Source organism: Fundulus heteroclitus, chromosome 9, assembly GCF_011125445.2.
Source record: "Fundulus heteroclitus isolate FHET01 chromosome 9, MU-UCD_Fhet_4.1, whole genome shotgun sequence".
Taxonomy (NCBI): Eukaryota; Metazoa; Chordata; class Actinopteri; order Cyprinodontiformes; family Fundulidae; genus Fundulus; species Fundulus heteroclitus.
In genome coordinates this window covers 4,792,756-4,815,484 of record NC_046369.1, presented here as the reverse complement: position 1 = coordinate 4,815,484, position 22,729 = coordinate 4,792,756, and the positions used below count along the sequence as shown (strand labels likewise).

Below are 22,729 nucleotides of genomic sequence, written 5' to 3'. Positions count from 1 at the left end.
AGCTTTTGTGTGGTCTCATTGAGTCATTTTATGGACACAGAAAGTTAAAAGATCTGATAAAATGAAGTGTGCGGTAATTCAACAAAGTTGTAAAAAAAAAGAAAAAAAAAAAAAAGAAAATGGAGAAACAGATGTTTAGGCATCACAGATTAGAAAATGATGCTTTCATCGGGGTGTTGCTGGGTATGACATCAGCTTTTCAACCGATAAGGATCTGTTTTCACAGCAGGTTTCTGATCCTTGATGGAAAACAGATTTTAAATGCAATCTAATATGGAGGCTGGTGAACAAACATACTCATCAGTGACATTTAATATTGCAAGAGTTGCCCAAACCTGGCACAAGAGAGCCTTAACATCGTTGCAACTGGGCTCATTGAAAATAAAGAATGACTTTGTTTGCATGTGACAGCTTTTCCAGAAGGCAGACGCTGACTTCAAGTTGCTGTAAAATGGGCTTATCTAATACAGTGAACAGCTGAAAGGCTTGCATATTAGTTTTAAAATCTTTACAACATAACAAGTTAAACAATTTGCTCGCGTTTTGCCAACAATCAGAACAGGAGTGACACCGACCCAGCAAGCTCATTTGAATACAGCCCAAAACACAGTGCTTTGCAAAAAATGACCTATACACCTTGAACTTTAGTTTCCATTTTCTGTCAAAACCACAAACTTTAACAGATGTTTCGGGGGGGTAGGGGATTTATTATAGAGTCAAACACAGAGTAGCACATAATTGTGAAGTGGAAAGAGAATGATAACACTGTTTATGCTTCGATTTTTACAAATATGTCTTTCTTTAATGTGGCTGCTTGCGTTCAGCCCCCCTGAACCACCATCTGCTGCAATTACTGCTGCAAGTCCTTTGTGGTATTTCAAAGCAGGGGTAAGGGGGCCCCTATATGCAAATCGAGTCAACAAAATATCCACAAAAAACACTTAAAAATAATTTATTGTACGTCTATCATTATTGCTTCTGACAAGACGAATACGTTTTTTTGGGCACAAATGCAAAGAAAATGTCTCCCAAAATAAATATGGAATAGATACAGAAAACAAATACAAACTGCGTAGGCAGACTGTTCATATCTGTCAGGATATGAACGAAAGAAAACTTCCTCAAAAGGTACAAAGAACGTCACAAACTCGGTCAGACGGGATGGAAGCACCTTGACATTTGCTTTTTTTTCTCTTCAAGTCTATTAAAACTCTTTTTTCGAGTCTAGCGGGTCAGCGCCATAGGCCTCCGCCGCTAAAACACCAAATCCTCCTTTAGAAAGTCATTGTTTGATGACATTAATGCTTCTACCCCTCGATGAGTGCCCAACTCAGCCATCACTGAGTCTATAATAGGAAGGAATTTAGCAAGTCTAAAGGCACCTTAGCTGTTTAAAGTTGTTTCCTTTGGTCTTTTCGATTTGGCAATGGTAGAAATATTGCAACGTTTGCAAGTTTCAGTTACCGTACTCCACAGCTCATCAAAGCTGTTTTCCAAAGTCTGTCTGAGGGCTTCAAGTGAACCAACTGTGCGTTTAAAACACCTTATTGTCCACAATAAGAGGAGGAAACTTCCTCAATCACGTCAGCCTAACATGGATGCATAGAATTTAATACAATTTTATTAAAAAAATACTTCTTCTACTTCTAATCCCAAAAGAAAATAAGTGCTGGTGTAACGCCTGTTTTAGGGGCCTCTGCAACGACTTGTTGTAAATGCTGACGGCTGCAGGTCAGAGGGTCTCCTGTAGCGGTCTGTCTCACAGCGGCCGGGTCAAGCCTCTGACTGAAGACACTGTTGTTGTACGACAGTTCGATCGAGAGGATGCTCAGCGTCGTCCGCCATGTTCTTCAGTTTATGAAGAATTGTTCCTTGTAAAATCATCTCCAGAGGTTCTAGAAACAGACCCAGCTTTCTCTATTAGCTTGTTGCCATTTGCTCTTCCAATCTTTCCAGCAAAGTGAAAAAAAAAAAAAGAAACGGTAAATTTTTTTTTACACGGTCAGCATAGATGACAGTTCTGCAGCGCGCCCGGCAGCGCTTCATGCAGGGCTATAACTACATTTAGGGTTATATTTATAATTACATATTTTTGGAGAAAGATTACTTGATTCAAAGCTATACGAGGTTTTTGGGACAAACAACTGTTTAGTTTCTTCAAGGATGACCTTAATTACGTAAAAATGTGGGGCTGTCAAACTATGGTTGACTCCATTCACTACTGACTGAGGACATGTTTTATTTAAGGGCATCAAAGTAAAAGCATCCGAACACAAAGGCAGTTGAAGATCCCCATGTTTAGATTTTGAAAAACCACTTAATACCTTTGTTAAATTTCACAGCTGAGTAAAACACTGAGTTGGACTATCATGTCCAATGCCATTTAAACGGATTCCAGTTTGGAATCCCTTTAAATGGCATTGGCAGCATGAGCTTGCTGCACAGCAACATAAAAAAAAAAACGAGACCGCTGGTGTGGGACGAGGACGCACAGATGTGAGCTCAACGCCCCGACTCCGAAGGGCGGAAAGTGCGTCACCCCAGGCCAGAGATCAAAGAGGGCCCCATCCATCAGGGATAACGCCAAAAAGAGGTTAGCAGGGGTTTTAAAAACACGTCCATAAAAGCTGCCCCTGCGTCGGTCATTACTGGCCGGCTCGCCGTCATAATGAGGCAACGTCAGCTAAGAAAACGCCACAGCGAGAATCTGCGCGCGCGAGTGCATTAACGCTGGGAGAGGTGTCCGAAAGGCGAACATGTCAACATGAACTTTTATTGGTTGATGGAAAAGGGAGCCTAATGATCTGAGCGAAGCCGGCACACGGGGGGATGCTCTGAGCTTCAAAGGCCGCAGAGGCTTATTTTTGGCCTCCTTTCTTACTGAAAAAGAATCAAGAGGGACCCGTTACCTAACGAGTGCTAAACAGAAAGGAATGTCCTCTTTAAACTTTAAAAGGGGCCGTTTTCTAATAAAAACAACGATTATTTGTCTTCCAGGTTTATTACACAACATGACATTTCGAAGAACATTCTGATGGGTTTCGCCGCCCTCCCTTCCTGCATTTTATTTTGAGGCGAACGCACTTGGACTTCAACACAATTATTCCAAAAAGAACGGTTTTATTTGAGAAAATTTAAAACAGACAAACACATGGTTGTGGATCCATCTAAAAATAGATTTGTTTGTTCGTTTCACGCAGCCCGTTTGTTTGCAGGGTTCTGCTGAGTGACGGCACAGACCGAGTTTAACAGGGTTCTCTCGCCCCATCGTCACTCTGGTGGACAGCTGCCTGAAGCAGCTGCTGACTCACGGCCAAGCTGAGAGCGGACGAGTCGGAGACAGGGTTCTCCTCGGTCACTCTGACTTCAGAGCTTTCTCGACAAGTTGAGTCATCGTCAGGAAGGTCTTTTCTTAAACACGGATCCCTGCTGATATTTTCCTCCTCTTCATCACTGCTATCCACGATCTCTCCCTCCTCTTGCTCTTCCTCCCCTGAGTCCCTCTTGGCCTTTTTCTGCAGTGGTGGTTCCGGCTCAGCAGTTGTGTCTTGGGTTCTCGTGCAGAAGTTGGTTTCCCCTTCTATTGGTTGTGGAAGCTGGACCTCCTCCTCCTCCTCCTCTTCCTCTTCCTCCTCCTCCTCCTCCTCTTGGTCCCCTGATGCATTCCTTGTTGCACAACCTGCGCGGGCTGATACAGGTTCAGCTGAAACGACACGATTAACAATGTTTTTCATGTTAGCTGCAACCAGTAAAACTGCGTCTTGCCTGAACATGTGTACCAGTGATCAATGACGAGCCGCACGACGATGGTTGCATTAACAGAATTCACTAACAGAACAAAGAGATGGAAGGAAAAGAAGCAAAGACACGGTGGAAATCGTCTTTTTGGCTGGAAGAGGGCGCCGTCTTAATAATTATGTATCACGGTTGGGTCAATGAGGAAAGGTAAGGGTACAGAGAAAGATAACTATAATTAAAAGTGGCTCTACATATAAAAAAACAGCCAACTTATTAACTTAAGATATTAAAACACATTTTATATTCTATTAAAGTAAAAAAACAACTATTGTCAACCAAGACCTTACTGTCATGGTTGAGTTTTGGTTTGGCTTTGTTTTTCTGTTATTTTCATTTTTCATCTCTTTTGAGTTAGGTTTAACTTTATTTATTGTTTTCAGTCATCAGTTATTTTCTGTCAATTTTCACTTCACCTCCTCAGCAGTCAGTCACACCTGATAATCATTTGCTTGTTAATTAGCCAGACCCTTGTTTCACCTGTTAGTGCTCTATTTAAACCTCCCTCTGTCTTCAGTTCAGCACTGGGCCGTCTTCAGTTAGCTGTAATCTGCTAACTAAGTAGCACTGAGCTTCCTGGCCACTTAGATTGTTATGGACTCTCGCTCCGGGCCGTCAGCTCCTGCCATCACCTACATCCCTGACCTTCTGCAGCCCTGAACCTCCGGTCTTCATCATCTGCCATCCACCACACTTCCTTTAAATAAAACTCTTAAAGTTTAGTCCCGTGTGCGCTTCCTGAGTTCTTCGGTAAACAAATCATGACAGTTACATTAAAAAAACCTAACAAGCAACGCATTACAATCCATCTTCTCTCTTCTCTATGCATCATAAATTCATGTGCTTAGCTTTGCTGCAACAATTGTTAATTTTTATTAAAACGAAACGCATTGAAGTTTCCAGACTTAGTAACGTTTTAAACATCCCCCGTTCAGAATAAAGCACATAATATATATGTAAATATTTAAATATCATTTAAGAATGTAATGGATGAGCTTAGAGGACAAAATACGTTCCAAAAGCCCCCATAGAGGACCATAAATAAACAGCACAGTTATGGTTCAAGGAGGGAATCTGTGGAATAGTTTCAATAATGAAAGAAATAAAACACAAGTGTGGATAAAAGGAAAGGCATCTACAGGACGCGCAGAAAGATCAACATGTGGGATTATTTTGTGCAGATTTTCGGATGAAAGCGGCCGCGATCACTCTGCTCTCTGCAGCCGGAGCATTGCATGCCCTGCAGCAGCTTTATGCTGGGCCTGCATTCTGCTCGGTGACCCTTGCACTGCGCTGTAGTCAAAGTTGACTAAAAACTGAACTTTGGCCGCAGTGCAATTAAGCCGTTTTTGGCAAAGGAAACAGATCTTTTTCCAGGGCTCCACTCTGCTGGATCACAGCGTTTCATCTGACTTTTACCCTGATTTTAGCACGAGACAGAAGCATCACCACAGCCGATGGAAGCTGCAGCTGTGCACATGATGAGGATTTCACTTGTTACTATGAAAGGTCCACTTCTTCCTTTTCTATTCCTGAAAAGAAACTTCGGGGCAATTACCGCACAGCTATCAGCTGCAGTCAAACTCTCACCGATGGAAAGCTTACCTTTGCATAAATCCCAGTGCAAAATAGGATCCGAGTCAGCGGCTTTCCTTATTTAAAAATGTAAAACTGACTTTCTGTGGGAAAACTGGCTGTTCTATGGGTTCGCTCACCCGCTGAATACCTTGGTTTGGCTAAAGAAGAGCTGAAGCCTTCGGTTCCTTTATTGCAGTTTGTCGAGGAGCTCAGACAAATCATGTATTGTTGCTGACGTTGCAGAGCACAGAGTTCTGGATTCAGGCCTTGAAACATTATTTCTCAGGAACACCTGAAGCCAGGTTATGCGCAGAGACTGGGCTGCAGTTCTGGGCTGAATGCTGTTTGGAGACTGCAGGCCTCTCGGCATGAATCCGCCTTCAGTAGACGTGCCTCTGCCGCAGTATCTGACTGCTTCTTTATCACTCCCCGCCCTGCTTCCCAGAGCTTGGCATGCGTAGCCATCAGGATGTTTCTATTGCTATGTTTACAGCAGAGCAGCGTGGTACCAGGGCCTTATCGCTGGAAACACACACTCAGACTAAAATGAGCTCATTTGTCATGTGGACAGTTTGTTCTGGCAGTGTAATGAAACAAGGATTGTGTTCTAGACTAAAACTATGACATTCATCCGCACTACACACAATTCTAGTCCTGTGCGAAGGACTGAGAGGAGATCCATCAACGAAGCGCGCCCATTCACGGCACGCAGCGGTCTTTTCACACGACTGCCACCTCTGGACTTGAAAACACCTCTGGGACAGAGGCAGCGGGGCAGAAAACAAACACCGCTGTCCTCTTTTCGCCTTTTCAGGACAACCTGAAGTCACCGTTGAGTAAGCCAGCTGTGTTTGATCCTCTCTTTGGCTACCGTTTCCGTCGAGGTTAAGCTGGTGTGCCTGATCCTGAGCAGAACACGCTCATTTCCGTTGGGGTGAACGCGTTGCCATAGAGAAAAAATAAGCGAACAGAGCGCCTTAGAGGCCCCAGCTGGAGAAGGAAGGACATGATACAATGGTGTTGGAACCGGCAGAGACGAGAGACGAGAGACTCTGGGACTGTGCTGGGTTTTGACTCATGGCGGTCGGTGTGCGCAACATTTCCTTAGGAGCGCGAAAGCAAAAACACAAGAAGTCGTGACAGTGGCACTTCTGGCAGAAACGCTGCGTTGGGTGAGCCCTTCCTCCGGCTATCCCAAACACAACTAAACACACAAACACTCCATGATGAGAATCTACATGTATATACATCACTGAATGTGGGTCCTTCCACAAATACCATTAAAGTTTCAAATTGTGTTCCACATTGTGTTTTAAAGAAGCCCTATTCAGATTTAGGTCTGATATAGTTCGAGCTACAGTGGTCCAATACGGTCCAGGTTCTTTAAAAACACCAAAATAGCACCTTTGATTTAGTGCAGAACCAGAAACTGCAGAACAGTCAACCTCACTGTTAGTTAGCCACAATGTAAAGTAATTATTTCCTTTTATTTCTCCATTAACAAAGGTGTGCCACAAACACATCACTAGGGGTTTTGTTACCTGGCCCTTTAAGTGGGTAGTCCTCCCAGTGATCTCTGAGAACGACATGCAGCACAGGATACTCAATGATTGTTTTGTAGCTCAGGTTATCCTTAAGGCTTTTCTCAACTTCCAGCTGGTGGTACCTATGTCAGATCAAAGGAAAAAATAAGACAAAATCAGGCACAACAGGAGGTAATTACATGGTAATATCACTTCAGCATGCTCTAAAACATGTAGGCTTACAAGAATTAGCAGTTTTTGTTTTGTTTTGGTTGTGGATAATAATCAAGGGATTAATCATCATTGAAGATTTTCATTTTCAACAGCATAACGAACATCCTTTTCTGGCATCGTCCAGGTTGACAGATGCAGTATTTAGCTGAGACTTAGCAGGATCATGGAGGCTCGTGGGGCCGCTCTCCCCACCCTGCTCCAACCATCTGTACAAGATGACATCAGTGGTTTCTCAGAGCAATTCGGTCATAATTTACAGGACGACACAGTTCATTAGCAGGCATGCTGTAACTTAAGATGTGTCAGATTTACATCTATATACAGGATTTATCTATACTGTAACTCACAGGTGTGAGTACGCCCCTCACATTTGTGTAAATAATTGACTAAATCTTTCACTGTACAACGATGAAGACATGACACTGATACAAGTACAAAGTAAAGGCAGCAATTTTTTACCTTTTTTAAACACCTTTTGCCTTAATTGTTTCCTGCTGATAATCTTAAAACTTTTTCTGTGCCTTTTTTGCAACATGGATGATAAACTTTTGATGTGTTTATTTTGACTTTGGGTTGTACTTTCATTTTTGATGTGTTCTAGACATTAATGGCTGTGTGTCACATTTAATCTGTTGTGAAACCTTCACACTTCTTTAAATTGTATTAAAGTGCAATTTCTTCAGTGTTGTCCCATGAAAGATAATAAAATTACATAAAACCCAGAATGCCAGTCAGTGACAAATGATGTAATCACAGACTATTATGTATATTGAAATATTGAAAATGTCATATCGCATTTACTGCATAAAGTTATGTCACAGTATATATTGATATAGAACTATTGCACACCCATATATTATATATAAAAAATAATTATATATATATATGAAAATAATATGCAGTTATGGAAAATCATGGACAATGTATGGATATTAACACAGAACCTTTAAAATGAAACTGACCAAATGAGTTTGGGCTTCTAGCTTCTTTTGCTCAGTCACACAATTACCCAGGTAACCTCTGATTGGCAAAAACAATCCAAGAGCGTTGTTAAAACAAGCCCATAAAATACATTTCACTGGTAGAACAGTTTCATATGAAGCTTCCGAGAATCGGGCATATCAAATGACTAAAGAACGCCATCTGAGAGGGTAAAAATAAGAGAAAGTTTTAAAAAAACAACTCTGTGTTAATAATGCCACATTTCCAGGCGATTGTAAACCTAGAACGTGAAATGTGTGAAGTTTATTTAGTAATGGAAAAAAAAAATAGGATTATCAGCTGGAATTAATTCAGGAAGAAGTAAACAAGTAAAAATAGCTAACAGGTCCAATCAAAAGCAGAAACTTCTATTTAAAATGTGCTTACAGGACGCCTTTTATTGCCATGACATTTAGTTTATGGTTCAAATCTAATAAATAGAAAAAAATAAATCATACTTGTTTGTAAACAACTATTAAAGGAGGCAGAATGCGGCTCCCTGCGGAGTCGATGAGATGATTAAACCTCTGTCCACTTTCACACACACACACACACACACACACACACACACACACACACACACACAGCTGTGCAGCTCAGCAAAAACATGCACCCATCTGCTGTCTATAGAACGCTGGGCTCACGCTCCCTTCAAGGCGAGGTTGTGGGGTTTTCTTCTACGTTCTGCTCAGACCCCTCTAAAAAAAACTGATTAAAAGGCATAAAAGGGAGAAACAATTTTCTAACTACTCTAAACAAATAGTGTGCTGTATTAGGGCTGGACGATATAGAAAAAAGCATATCGATAATATGGAAATCATATTTATCGATATCGATAATTATCAGAACATTTGAAACATATATTTTAAGTGCAGCCCATTTTATGCTGTTGCTTATTGACCTAATTTTAAATAAAGACCACAACACTTTATTCAACCAACATTTTTCCAAAAATGTAAGTCTTAAAAAAGGAATAAAAGCACACGTGCTCTCTGAACTCTTTAAACCTTGGTGAAGGAAATTTCCTGGGTCTGCGTTTGTGATTGGTTGGGAAGGTGTGATAACTAGTATGAACCTACATGATAGGCTTGAATGCAAAAGGAAGGAAAACTTTTCTTCTGTTGAACTTTTCATCGACCCATTTTCTTCGATTGAACCACGCATCAATTGATCGATATATATCGTTATTGAATTATCGTCCAGCCTTATGGCGCATCATTGTAACGTCATGCAAACTACGACTACAATTCAATATTGTTAACAAGCTGGTACCAGCCTGTTAGTGAAACGGTAAGTAAACAGTATTGAAAGGTAATTGCATTAAATGTCATTAGATGGCATCTTACCTGTAACTAATTATTTATAGTTAAAGAAAAAAAATGCAATTTTAAATAAAAATCCCAGCTGTTAAGATGCTGCTGGAACCAAACAGTCTTTACTACAATTCTGCAGCTTTGCAGCTTAGACCAACTGGTTTGGACATTTGGAAATAGTTCAAACAGGCAAGCGTTCAGTCAAAAGCGGCTTTAATCTTTTCATTAGTTTGAGAAACTAATAGAAACAGGTACATGACTGTTACATTTTAAATGGGCTAGACTGTTGTTGGAACTAGTTGCATTTTCATGGTGACCTAATTTACTCAGCTTGATGGAATCATTTCTATGTAACTCTGTAACGTTCTTATTGCTGAGGATTAGAAGTCTTTAAATGGTATAATACTAAACTATGTCTAAAACCCTGAATGGCTAATCTTTAAACTATAATGATTTGTGCTGCTTTTTGATCTGACTTTATTAAACACAGTATTAACGGAACTGAATGGGACTGTTTGTTCTCGGATCACAGAGTCTTTTGGTGAATCCCGGCTCACTCAGCTGTCTTTGGAAGAGTCCCTCATCTTCAGTAGATGATTTCCCGTTTACATCTTTAGCTGAAGCATAATGCAGCTTGCACAAAGGTTACAAAGAGTCAAAAAGACTTCAATGTACAACTGGGAGTAGGTTATGAAAAGAAAAATCAGGGTTCCTTTAGTTTGATCAGGGGTCATATTATGTTATAACTCCTAAAAGTCAACTGGCCAAAAACAGGGATCGTAACAAAAACAACTGGAAATAAGGAATAATAATACGTTTCTGAAAATATTTTACAATTTAAATACATTTGAGGTTCTTTAACAGAGGTCATGAAAATGCTCAACAACAAAGGAATATAAACTGATACGCAGCGGTTAGATAAATAAGTACAATGGGCTCATTAACTCAGTCAGTGCAGAAGTTGTTCAACTCAACTCGTGTTTAAAAATATATCAGTAACTTTATCTAATATCTGAGTCGGAAGGTTTATATAAAAAAAAAAAAAAAAAAACCTCAACATTTTATTAAATATCCATCTGTCCAGCCATTATCTTCGGCTTTTCTGGGATTGGGTCATAGGGGTAAAAAGTCCAGGTGGACATTCTCTCCCCAGCGGCACTCCAGATTGTTCTGCAGGATTCCAGGGCCATGAGGGGTATTCTGGGTCTACCCCTCTGTGTCCTCCTGGAAAACCTCTGCAGAATAGCACCAAGGATGCCTCCTGATCCGATGTCTCAACCATGTTTGAGTTTTTCTTAATCAAGAGCTTTGCATGTTGGCTCAGCTCTTTTGTCACCATAACAGGCTAATGCAATGGTCGTATACAGCTTGGATTTGAGGATCAAGACACGCTCCCCCTTCCAGGACTTCACGGTGACACGTCGATGCTCCTAAATCCGAGGTTCAACAATCATCGCACGTCTGCTTTCCAGCACCACCAGGGAGGGTGAGAAGTTCATTAACTTTATAGCTGGAACATATTTTTAACATATTTTTAACTAGGGCAACACTGTTGTCCAAGTCCTCCGTGCTACTGAGACAGCTTTCTAGCTGATACTTTGAACATAACATCAAATGCTTTCTCCAAAGAACCAACTCCACCGGCCTGTCATGGCGGCCAAGATCAGGGAAAAACAAAACAACAGAAGACCCCAATTCAAGGTCACTAGTAACCCTGGCCGCTAAACCGAAAATGTATCGACACTGAAATTTACGACAAAAACAGACGTCATTTATCTCATGTTGGTATTTTCAATAATAATTTAAAAAAAGGAAAAGTCCTTTTTATGGGTAAAGGTAGGCTATGCTCCTGTCCCTATAGGAGGCTCAAGTTTCTAAAAAAAAAAATGCAACCCTTTGTAGCTCGTTTTTAGATTTTAACAAGTTTGCTGTGAATTTATGGTAAATATTTCTATAGTGGAGATGCCTTGGACATTAACTATTAAAATATGAATAACGGACGGATGAATGGACCTTTGAACTAATGTATTAAGTAGTTCCAAGCAGTTCCACATTTTTCCAGACTTTGTGAGCCTTTCTCTTATCTTTAATAACAGCAGCAGCTCTTTGTGTCGACCAGAGAACTGATGTTCAGAAATACAGCAAAACTCCCAAGGCAGAGTGACATAAACTAGTTTCAATAATCCAAACATTATTATGCTTTCATGTTTCATGCATGACGCAAGTTAAAAAACGTAATGGAATATTCTCTCCGGTAAATTTAGAACTGTTTCAATAACAGCACCACACGTTCATATCAGGAGACACGAGGAAGCATCTGCTGAGCAGAAATAAATATGAGCTTCGGGGGAAGATGGACAAGAGCCGATCAACGAGCTCCGGAAAAGGTTTGCCACAAATGTGCAAGAGAAAGCTCCGTTTACACAGGACAAAAACAGCCCTGTCTCACAGGGCCATGGCATAAGTAAATAAAAAAAGAAAAAAAGAAAGTACAGACAGGTGTTTCCTTTTTCAGCCAGAAATGTAAAAACAACTTCTGTCAATATGACACATACACATCGGGAGTCATGGATGCTGTGTGGGATTTGGCCGGCTGAGAGGAAAAGCAGGAGTCAGGGAAAAAGGGAGAAGGCATCCTCTGGATCACAGGAGTGGAATAAAAAAATAAAAAAAACAAACATGAAAAAAAATTAACACAAACAAACATGCAGGAATGTGTGAATGGCACTCTTGATGCGCAGCCTTCTTTTCCAGGAAGAGGATGCCGCTAACACGGCGATGTTTAGTTAAGCACAAGGACTCCTTTCTTGCTCGGTGCCCATATTCCCCGCAGCCGTTCAGCAACAACACGCAGCCGTGCCCTTTGTGGTAAACAACCGCCTAGAAGCCGTTACCGCCACTATCCATGACTTCATTAAATCGGCCGTGACAGAAAGGCAGTTTTCAAAAACAACCGGTCGCTTTGGGACCGAAACGCTTCGAGCTCTTAGCGGACGAGACTTCAGTCTGTAGCGGCCCAGCTGGAATCACCGACTAAATGTAAAGCGATTCCCATGACATGCACCCTTAACGCCGCTCATTAATATTCACTAACAAACTCCGCGTGGCGTTGCGCAACAACTTGCTGATAGATATTAAGGTGGGATAGGAAAGGTTTGCAGACATCCAAAGGAAAATAAAAGGGAGTGAGAATGATTTATACCACCCGGTGACTCATTACCGTAGACCTGACCCGACACACGCAAAACATTCTTTTTAGACTCGCTGTCCGACGCCGATGACAAAAAAACAAGGCTAATAGTGATTAGGAGTCGTTCATAATGTGTCAGTCCAACAGAAACAAACGCTGAGGGTGACTCATCGGCACGAACAGATCTGAACAGGAAAGAAAGAAAAGGCCTCAGCCTGATACCAGGTCTTATAATAAATCCGGTTCAGTTATGTTCAATACGCTGCATAGAAATACACAGAACCTCTGACGTCTCATTGTCCGAGGTTAAATCGGCCTAAATGTTTCCGCTTTTAGATCCGTTCGGATAACCAGAACTAGATGCTGATGTCTTGGCTTTCGAAGCTTCTGCTCCTGGGGTTAATTCACGACGTTTGAGTTAAACAGAGTCAAGCCTTGGGACGTGTACTGAGGCAACACGCCAAACAAAATGCTTTCTTGTGTGACAATGTGGGAAAATAAAAAAACAATAGATAGAAGAAAAGAATTGTGGACCGGTGCCACGTTGCTCTGTTTATACCGCAGACTCTGGAAATATCAAGCAATCAGTCGTTTAATGAATTTTATGCTATTTGTCCCTTTTTTTTTTTTTTTTTTTTTTTTTTTTTCTCCCAGTGTCCTGTCTAGCAATATGGCAATAGGAATTGATATCTCAATGCCAGGTAGAGCTCGACAGATTTTGCTTTTACAAGTGGGGCAAACAGCTTTCGCCATAGTGCTCCACTTGATTTATGCTTGTAAATAGCTTTATTATGATTCCTGCAAGGAGAATTTCAAATTATATGGACATGACAATGGGAGAGTAAAGGAAGAACAAAGAGTGAAAGAAAAGAAAAAAAAGAGTAGAGGTGAAAGAAAGAGGAGATAAAAGGAAGAAAATGATAAAACGTCCTCTGTCTGCTCCATCACCTGGAAAGAGACACAAAAAGAACAGCACAACCAACAGACATAAAGCAACAGATACACTCGAATAACACCTAGATGCCATTACTAAATCATATATATTATTATGTAAGCTGACATGTGTAATGTGATATTTGAAAAAAGAAAGTGAAAAAACATAAATAAATAAATAAATAAATAAATTATAAGATTACTGTATATAAGTGAACACTTAATACCTGGGACCCAGCACCTGTGGAAGATGTGAAAGTGCACTAGTTTAGGTGAAGATTATCCAGAAATAGCTTGATAGTGATTGTGGAGAACCGAAGACCCACCTTCCCCGAGCACAGAGGCAGGCGTCAGGGGACCCGTAACCCCGGACTCCCAAAGGGGTCCCTAAAGCAGGTCGCCCAGGAGGGGCCGACACAGGATATCTGCAACCCCCCCCCCCCAAGGGAGGAGCAGAGACGACCCCGAGGAAATCCCCCAGCCACCGCAATGCCGACGCCCTCAAGAGCCGCGGAGACGAGCCCGTGGGCTCCGCCGGCAGCTAGCCCCGCTGAAGTGGTCCCGGCCATGGGCCCTGAGGGCCAGAGGCCCCAGGGGCGCCCCGCCCCCGCGACGAGGGCCCCGGCCGCCCCCCGGGGGGCCAGGCCCCGCGAAGAGGCCGCCGGGAGTGGGCCGGCGCACGCCCGGGAAACCCGCCCCAAACCCGAAGCCAACCAATGCGCCAGGGGGCCAAGGCGCCCGCCAACGAAGTGGAGGAGGGCAGGACGTGGGGGGATGGGCTCCGCACCTAGCGGAGACTTGAGATGTTCTTGGGAGAGGGAGCGGACCACACCCATACCTGGAAAAAAAAAACTCATTCACCCCATCCCTCCCTTGTGCCCCACTCACCACACACAGAAAAAAAAAAAAAAAAAGAAAAAAAAAAAAAAAAAAGACGCTGTACACACATTCCCACATAACACTCACATCCAACACTGACCAAAGGGGGGGGGGGGGGGGGGTCACCCCAAATCGACTATACGACTGCCTGTGCCCGACCCCGGGCCCCGGCCCCAGACCAGACGCCCCCCGGACCGGGCCCCCCCCAAGAGGGCGGGCCAACACGACCCGCACGAGCCACCCGGCCAGAGCCCCCCCTCCCCCTAAATACCCAATAAACCCCCTCCCTCCCCCCACCTTACCCTTGCCATCCCTGCCCCCCGCCCCCTGGGGGGAGCAGAGGCATCAGCCCCAGACCTGGCAAGCCGCTGACTGCACACCGCAGCCCCCCGCCAAGACTCCGGACACAGTGGCCCGCACCTCCTCCAGGCCCCAGACTCCTTGCCGCCATCGGAGAACGGGGGTGTACAGAAGACCCCGACCCTCCCTACGCCTGCTCAAATGTTGTGTTGTTGCATGTTGTTCTCAAGTGCGTTTAAAAACTGGGAGCGCCGAAGGGGATGCACGGCACAGCCCACCCCCCTTCCGGAAGGTAGCTGTTGCCAGCGCACCCCCTCCGTGTGACTGCCCAGAACCCTCAATGTCTAAGTGGGAGAGGAGGTGAAGGGAGCCGTCCGAGGTGAGGCCCCACACAACATAAGCCCCCCCCCAGACGTCTTCCCCCCACTCCCCCCTACCATGGCCTATATGAGTGTGCGATGTGAAAAATGTTTCAAGTGAAAGTGTCTAAGATGCATGATAAAATTGGGGAGAGGGGCGTCACCAGAAAGTGGCAACCTCCAGTAACGCCCCCTCCCTCATGACCTACATGTGTGGCGGCGTGATGGAGCAGGCAGAGGGAGGAGTCCGGGGATGGGGAGCAAATGACTGGGAAGCCAACCCAGGGAGCCAGCTCCCCTACTGACTCCAATAGGCACCCCCGCTCCCCGAAAGCCCCACCCAGAGAAGGGGGCCTCGCCAGCGGCACCACCGTAGCCCGGGGGCCAGGGAGAGGCCGCAGGGCCCGCCAGCCAACCACCCACCAGGACCAACACCTCTACCTCCCCCAGCCCGCCCCCCATGCCTACTGTATTTAACCCCCCCAAAAAAAAAAAAAAAAAAATTGTTAATAATAATAATAATAATAATAATAATATATAATTAAATAAATAAATTAATAGGATGGGGGACCCTGGCCAGCCAGCCCGCACGAGCCATCCCAAACCCCACCCCCCAGGTGAAACCCGCACCGGAAGACGACACGGACCAGGACCGTGACAGGGGGCTGGACACAAGCCCACCATAACGTCAACCCCCCCAACCCCCCCCCCCCCCCCCCCCCCCCCCCCCCCCCCCCCCACCCGTGGATTTAATCCCTCCCCAACACTAACGTTCAAACAACTCACCATACATTCGACAGTAGACATCCAGGCTGGGTAGATCCCTACTCCCCCTCCTTTCCCCCTCCCCCCACTGGCAGAGTGCCTATCCAATGAAGGAGAAGAGCATCTGCCCAGAGGTGTTAATGACCATGCCCCCCTACCAGCTCAACGGGCCCCGAGGCCCCCCAGCGCACCAGAGGCCCCGTGCAGGGGCGGACACCCGGGCGCGCGCCGGCCCACACCAAAAGCGGCACACCCCCCGGAACCGGAACCCCCGAGGCCCCGCCGGGGCCCGCGCCCGAGGGCGGTGCGCCCCAGGGACCCCAGACCCCCGGACCCACCCCGGCCCCACCCAGCGGCAGCACAGCTACCAGGTCAGTAACCCACGTCCGTCAACACGCAGCTCACAAAGAGCGCCGCAAGCGGCTGCTGTAGGCCACCCGTAGGCCTCCCAAACTCCCCCCAGATGGGGGCAACAGACCCCGGAGCCGGATCCACCAGGCGCCCTACTCCAAGTGCCCCCAGGGCCCCAGGAACCCCTCCATCCAGCCACTGCGCCCTGCAGGAAGCAACCCACCGCCCCCTATTCCACTAAGTGATGGTGTTGATCAGAGGAGCCCAAAGAGACCAATCAGATGTGGAAGCAGATGCTGTCTCTAGATTAATATGATCCAACAAAAGATCTCTATACTGATTGATACTGAGATTTTGTTTACTTTTCCAATTCATGAGGATAGTTTTCTTTGCGATGCATAAAGCAGTAAAAACCATGTAAACTATTTCTTTTTTCAGAGGACTTTCCTCAAAATTACCGAGCAGGCAAACTGATGGGGATGGTGTAATTTTACAGCTCAAGCACCTTGATAAGTCCTTACATATCTGTGTCCAGAACCTCTGGACTGGTGTGCATAACCATAACGCATGAAAATAATTATCAGGATGATTGCCTATGCAGTGTGGGCAGATATTAGATTGTGCCAGACCCATCTTGAATAATCTTTGTCCTGTGTAGTGTACTCTGTGAAGGATTTTGTATTGTATTAGTTGTAAGTTGGTGTTTCTAGTCAATTTGTCCCTGCTATTTGCTATTTGTCCCTGAGATCGACGGGTTTTGGAGCAGAATGTGCGCACCAACCACTGAACACAAGCAGGAGACCTTGTGAAGGTGCTGAGTGAAGCAGGTAAGATAGTCATTATCCACAGTGAACCGAATCCTGTACTGACACGCGCGGAAAGGCCATGCAGGGAGGAGAACCTTCAAAAGCAACAGAAAAAGACAAGATTACGGATCGCAAATGCGCTCAGGATGAATACCTCACTTCAACGTAAACGTGTGTCTGCGTCACGCGCAACGGCACCGAAACCGAAAACATTTTATCCGACTAATCCTGTTGTAAAGACTGTTCTGGCTAATACTAAGAAAATAGAAGTACATGTCAGAATCTGAAGAAATGTTTAAAAAACAAGTGTGAGAAAGAAAGTGTATCTGTGTCTTTTTATATTTCGTACTGGTTACAACCACAAGGAAAACGTAAGAAAGAAAAAGAGCTTACGGCTGTAAACTGCCATGTGTTCAGGAGTGTTATTCTGTTGATATAAGACCTACAGTTAACGTGCATCTTAACATGTTCAATAAGCACTTACTCGACTCAAATCGTCTGGTTATCGGGGCTTTCCATTAGGTTCTGGTACCTTTTCTAATACCTACTTGGCCGTGGTTCTAGGTGAGTCCAATCGTGACGTTCCTGATTGAGATTTTTGCTGATTTCTATCGAGAACTTCCATGCATTCAGTTATGTCTGCCATGCGTCAGTTATTACAGACTGACTAAATGCTATGTTTCCAATTCTTAGAAGGGCAACTAGGGTTTTCCCCTGGGGTCTATCAACATATACCTCAAAAGGATGTGCATGCAAAGAAGCTTTGATCATCATAATATTCTCAATGTATCTTAAACTTGAATAAAAAATAACAATAAAACAGATATAGTATGATCTAACTGCATTCATTTCAAGCAGAATAACAACCATTATTCTTTCTGCTGTTGAAATAGTCAAATACTGACCGTCACAATAAAAGTAACAACAGGATTTATTTATTGTTATTTAGATTTCAACACAGAAACCTAAGCAGTTGAGTAAACAGCTGGGGGCTACTTCCTGCACAACGTCACAAAGCTCAAATCATCTCTAAGTGGTTTCATGGAAAAATTTAAATGAGTTCACAGCACAGCCAGCAGGTCTAAATCCAGCACAGTGCCTTTTGGATGTGGTGAAACAGTATTTTCGATATTTGATCAAATGTTTCTGTCACCTCATTGAATCTAAACTCCCAAACAATTAAAGCACTTCTGAAGGTAAGACGAGGGTCCAGCTAGGAAGGTGGGGCTTAGAAAGTGTCCAGTTAGTGTATTTTGTATTTTGCCTTCCTCTCTGGGGAACGAGCAAAATACTTCCTGTTGTCATACGGACAGAATTTCATTAACATAATAGGAAATATTCAGAACTGCAGCAAGCGTCTTCAAAGGGGAAGAACATAACAGCTTTCCCCAGAAACAGAGATGTGGCATTTATATAATAGGTTTGACATAGCGATTTAACGTAATAGCATGTCATTTTTCATTGTAAATACCAGCTTGTAATGACTGTTATTATAAGGGTAACACTTTAAAGGTGCTGCATAACAGGGAAATTTTTATTCCCAAGAAGGGTTAATACAGCATGATGGCCTGTGCACTCATCATTCAGTCATTTCTCAAACCATGCTGTCATAAAATTAAATTTATAGCCTGGAAGTAAGGGTGCAGCCCAGCCCACCAGACCAAATAAAAGAAGCCAGTATCTGTGCCTGTTACAGGGAGGAAAAATGGGATGGGAGGCTGCATGACGTTTCATTTGGGCCGGGGGTGATGGCTATGAATACTTCATGATCATCAGTCACTCTGTCACAAAACGGAAATAGAAAGCAGCTAAAGGAATTAAAAGTGGGAGAGGTAAAAGGGAGCCATAACCGCCTCATCTCCTCCTTATGGCAAAGCAAGACTACAAAGAAAGAAGAAAAGGTGTACACAAGCCAGACACTGAAGATTTGGACACAACACAAGTGATTTGGGTTTAGGATGCAGATAAAACACAGGCATCCTGGAATCCAAGCAAAAAGGCAACACAAAAAAAAAAAAAAAAAAAAAGGAAAATAAAATTCCTGATGCTGTTAAATCCTTCTTGCCAAAGCTCTTCGTAAGTTAGCTGGAATTTACAAGGCACTGATATCATGTCTATAAACTGTGTATTTTAATTTCAACCATACAGAGCAAATCACTCCAGATTAGGAAGATCGAACGGTCAGCGCAGTCACACGAACAGGGCGTGAGATGATTAATAGGACTCTGACGGGCTTTGTGAGGATTACAAAAGGGCTCCGGAAACCATAAAACAATAAAGCTGCAGAAAGCTGACAAAAATACATTCAGCTGCGCCCCAATCTGCAAGAAATCCCTTTTGACTGTGTGACTGTGGGTCTCTACATTAGGATGCAAATATTCTTTAATTAAAAAGTAAGAGTGCAAAAGAATGTCTCACCTCACAGAGTTAGCCTTTCGCCCCTCTGCCTTCATGAAAACTTTCACATCATCAAACGGATGATGCACGTACATCTTCAACCTGAAACAGAAATTCACAGTAATACAAGAAACGTCAACATCTCGGAAAGCTGCATTTCCTCTTGGCATTAATAATAAAGTATTTTCAATTGAACTGGAAAACTAACGTTAGACTGAGGTGACCTTTTTCCAGGCGGTCACAGAAAAGTTGGACAGACAAAGAGCTCAGTGACTGAGCGCCGCACAGCCGAGACTCTGATATCCTGACCGACATTTCAGGGCCCGAAATTTCAGTTTCCAAATCAGGAGGGATTTCCCCTCTTAAAGAGGCTTTATACACGCGGAAGGGTTGTGACCTCTGCTGGAGATCTAACGCTCGGTTTACTGTAGGGAGCGTTTTAGCTTGATGTTTTCTCCAAAACTGAATAGAGTACTTTGATTTTGTCTAGTGCTGCTCTCCATCTCCGCCGGAGGTTATGTCTACCGGCACAGTTGACTGCTGAAGACCGGACTCTGCGTTAGAGCAGTCTAAGAGGTTGAGTGAAAAACGCCTGTCGGCCTCCAGCAGGACAGCAGTCACACCGTCATACAAGTACAGACGCTGCAGGGGAAACCCAGCAGACCAACTGCCTTTGAGAAGTTAAGCCTCACCGGGTTGAATAAAAATCAGGGCCTGCTTCTGAAATCGTGGCTAAGACCAAGTGAACCGTCCATGGTCAACTTCTGGGGACCGTTTATTACGAGAGGAGCTGGGTCAGAGGAGTCAGATCAGTTGTTTGATGCTGACTCAGATCAGAAATGCTTGTCTGCTCTGGAAGAACACGTTTCCTTTAAAGCCAGCAGTTAATCAGTGACATATGCTGGTGAAGATTCTCAGTCATCCAGATCATGGTCATTCCAAAAAAAGGTAAAAAACAAAGCAACTGGACTTGTTTTCCGTAGTTGAAGACGTTTCGCTTCCTCTCCCGGAAGCTTTCTCAATTCAAAAAGTCTGGAGTAATGATGAGTAACAAGCTTTATACCATTCCCAAACAATCTAAGCCATTACAGGCCTTTGTTTGGTAATGGTATAAAGCTTGTTACTCATCATTACTCCAGACTTTTTGAATTGAGAAAGCTTCCGGGAGAGGAAGCGAAACGTCTTCAACTACGGAAAACAAGTCCAGTTGCTTTATTTTTTACCTTTTTTTGGAAGGATTAATCAGTGACATTTTGTCTCCGTAGGTTCAGTAAAATAATTTCCCAGACGAGAAAAAGAAAAACAAAATCATCTTTTATCGTCATTGCAACAAATCGTCATTGCAGGGCCTCAATGCTTTAGATGTTAGTCTGGGTCCGGGTAAGACCTCTTCAATCATCCCCCTTTTGGAGTGTTTTTGGATATGCTGGCCTCTGCTTGGAAAGTTCACCACTGTTTCATGTTCTCTCAGCAGGACATTATGTGAGAACGTTTACCGCCGATTTATAGAAAATGGCACCTGAAGTGAAAAGCAAACCGAAACCGAGTTGACTTATGGCAAAGCAAACACAACCATGTAATAAAAAAAACATTTTCGAGAAGACTTTAAGTCAATGTCGTTTTTCAGACATCCGGGTTTTTTTTCTGGTCGTCTTGCAATCGGAAGGTTGTGGGTTAAATTCCAGCTTCCTGTCACATGTTGAGGTGCCCCTGGGCAAGGGACTTAACCCCAAGTTTCCAACTGATCTGTGTTTTGGTGTAGACAGTGTTAGTGATGTGACGCTACTGTTAAATGGTCAGTATGACTGAAAAAGTGCTTTATAAGTGACTGTAACTTTTCACACTTTTAAAACCCTGCAGAAAAGCAAAAGTACTAGCAATAAAAGATTAAAGAAAAAAAAATACAAACAAGTCTTTTTAGTAAGAACAGGTAGAAGCTCACTTTTGACGAGCTACAGGATCTGACTCAGTGGGGTGAATATAAGCAGTCAGGATCTGGATCAAGGTTTGGCTGTCAGACACCCTAGAAAAAAATAAAACGTGAGGTGGAAAAAGAATCGGAGCTCAACAATGTCAAAACCAAATCAGCATTCATATAATGTGTCGTCTGATAGATAACACAGGATAAGCAGAAATCTTGATTTCTTACAGCTTACCTTCTCTGAATGTACTCCGAGCTGCTCTGAGGAAATATGAGCTTCAGATGCCACAGGAATTGCTTGTCCCTAAATAGGATGCAGAAAATATCACTTTCAATTTCAAAAAGTAATCATTTTGTTGCCTGCTTTTTTTTTTAAACCACTACACAATATTATCAGCGTATTCTTTAATCCCTTCAAAAATCAAACACACATATCCTTATCTAAAGTCAGTATAAACAACCGATTCAGCCGTAACCTGACAATGAAGATCCAACTTTCCGCTTCTATGATTGAACAAAATAATAAGACGAATATCAGAGAATTTGACTCATTTAGGTGCTAAAAGTTTCTGGTACAGAAAAAAAAACTAATAAAAGCACCAAATTCTTCTTTCCAGAGTAAAAAACCAAATGCAACACGTGCTGAACGTAACTACAAAGACTTGATTGACCAAAACCACATAATTTACTATACTTAAAGATGGAGCTGGTTGGTCGACTGTTTCTTAAAAGGAGCGAGGCCTTGTTGCATGAGATGGAGATCAAAGATAACCTCAGAAAGACGAAGACGCGTAATTGTAAGGCAATACCAAGACGCCTTGTTATTACGGCTTCTGTACTCACCAAGAGCGATTCAGAACATAGTTTGGAAATTTCTTTTGATGCAAATAATTTTTTTCCCCTGTAGCTCTTTTTGATTATTACATTTCTGCACAGCCACTTTAGTGGAGATATGAACCCGGTTTGAGTCGGGATAAAAATGTGGTTTCTTTTTGCAAACGAGTTAACGATCCTAAAATGAGGCTGGTTACTCTCAAAATATAAAAACTGTAATAAACTGAGTTGGAAGGTGCAATCATTTCTCCAACCGGCATGGATGAGCAATTAAACACACACAGAGAGAAAAAACAAGAACGGAAAAGCCAAGAATTGTGTCTTTGGATTCCAAGAGGTGAAAAAAAACATGTCTGGAAACAAATTTCAAACATCTTGGCAGTAGAGGACACAATCCACATTGAAGGGGTGGTTCAGGCATCTTCACACAGGAGACCAACAACACACTGATGAAATTATCTATTTTTTACTTTATTAATTATAGATGCATAGAAAGAGCAGCCGGTGTCCAACATCGGCCAGATTTCTGAGTGATCTACTCAATTCTTTTCTGGTCGGTGAATATTTTTA

The 22,729-nt window shown here is 43.3% G+C and overlaps 1 protein-coding gene across 1 annotated transcript in view; it reads right to left on the bottom strand.

The window, feature by feature from the left end:
- Nucleotides 1–2,985: 2,985 nt before the first annotated feature.
- The window catches only part of znhit6 (zinc finger HIT-type containing 6), a 40,916-nt gene continuing 21,172 nt past the window's right edge, over nucleotides 2,986–22,729 (bottom strand). Inside the window, exons 6-10 of the mRNA XM_012877947.3 lie at nucleotides 21,561–21,629; nucleotides 21,347–21,427; nucleotides 19,426–19,506; nucleotides 6,915–7,039; nucleotides 2,986–3,703 (exon numbers count right to left, since the gene is read on the bottom strand). Coding sequence (XP_012733401.2) covers nucleotides 3,246–3,703; nucleotides 6,915–7,039; nucleotides 19,426–19,506; nucleotides 21,347–21,427; nucleotides 21,561–21,629 — 814 coding nt within the window. The 3' untranslated portion in view covers nucleotides 2,986–3,245. The remainder of the gene's footprint in view (nucleotides 3,704–6,914; nucleotides 7,040–19,425; nucleotides 19,507–21,346; nucleotides 21,428–21,560; nucleotides 21,630–22,729) is intronic.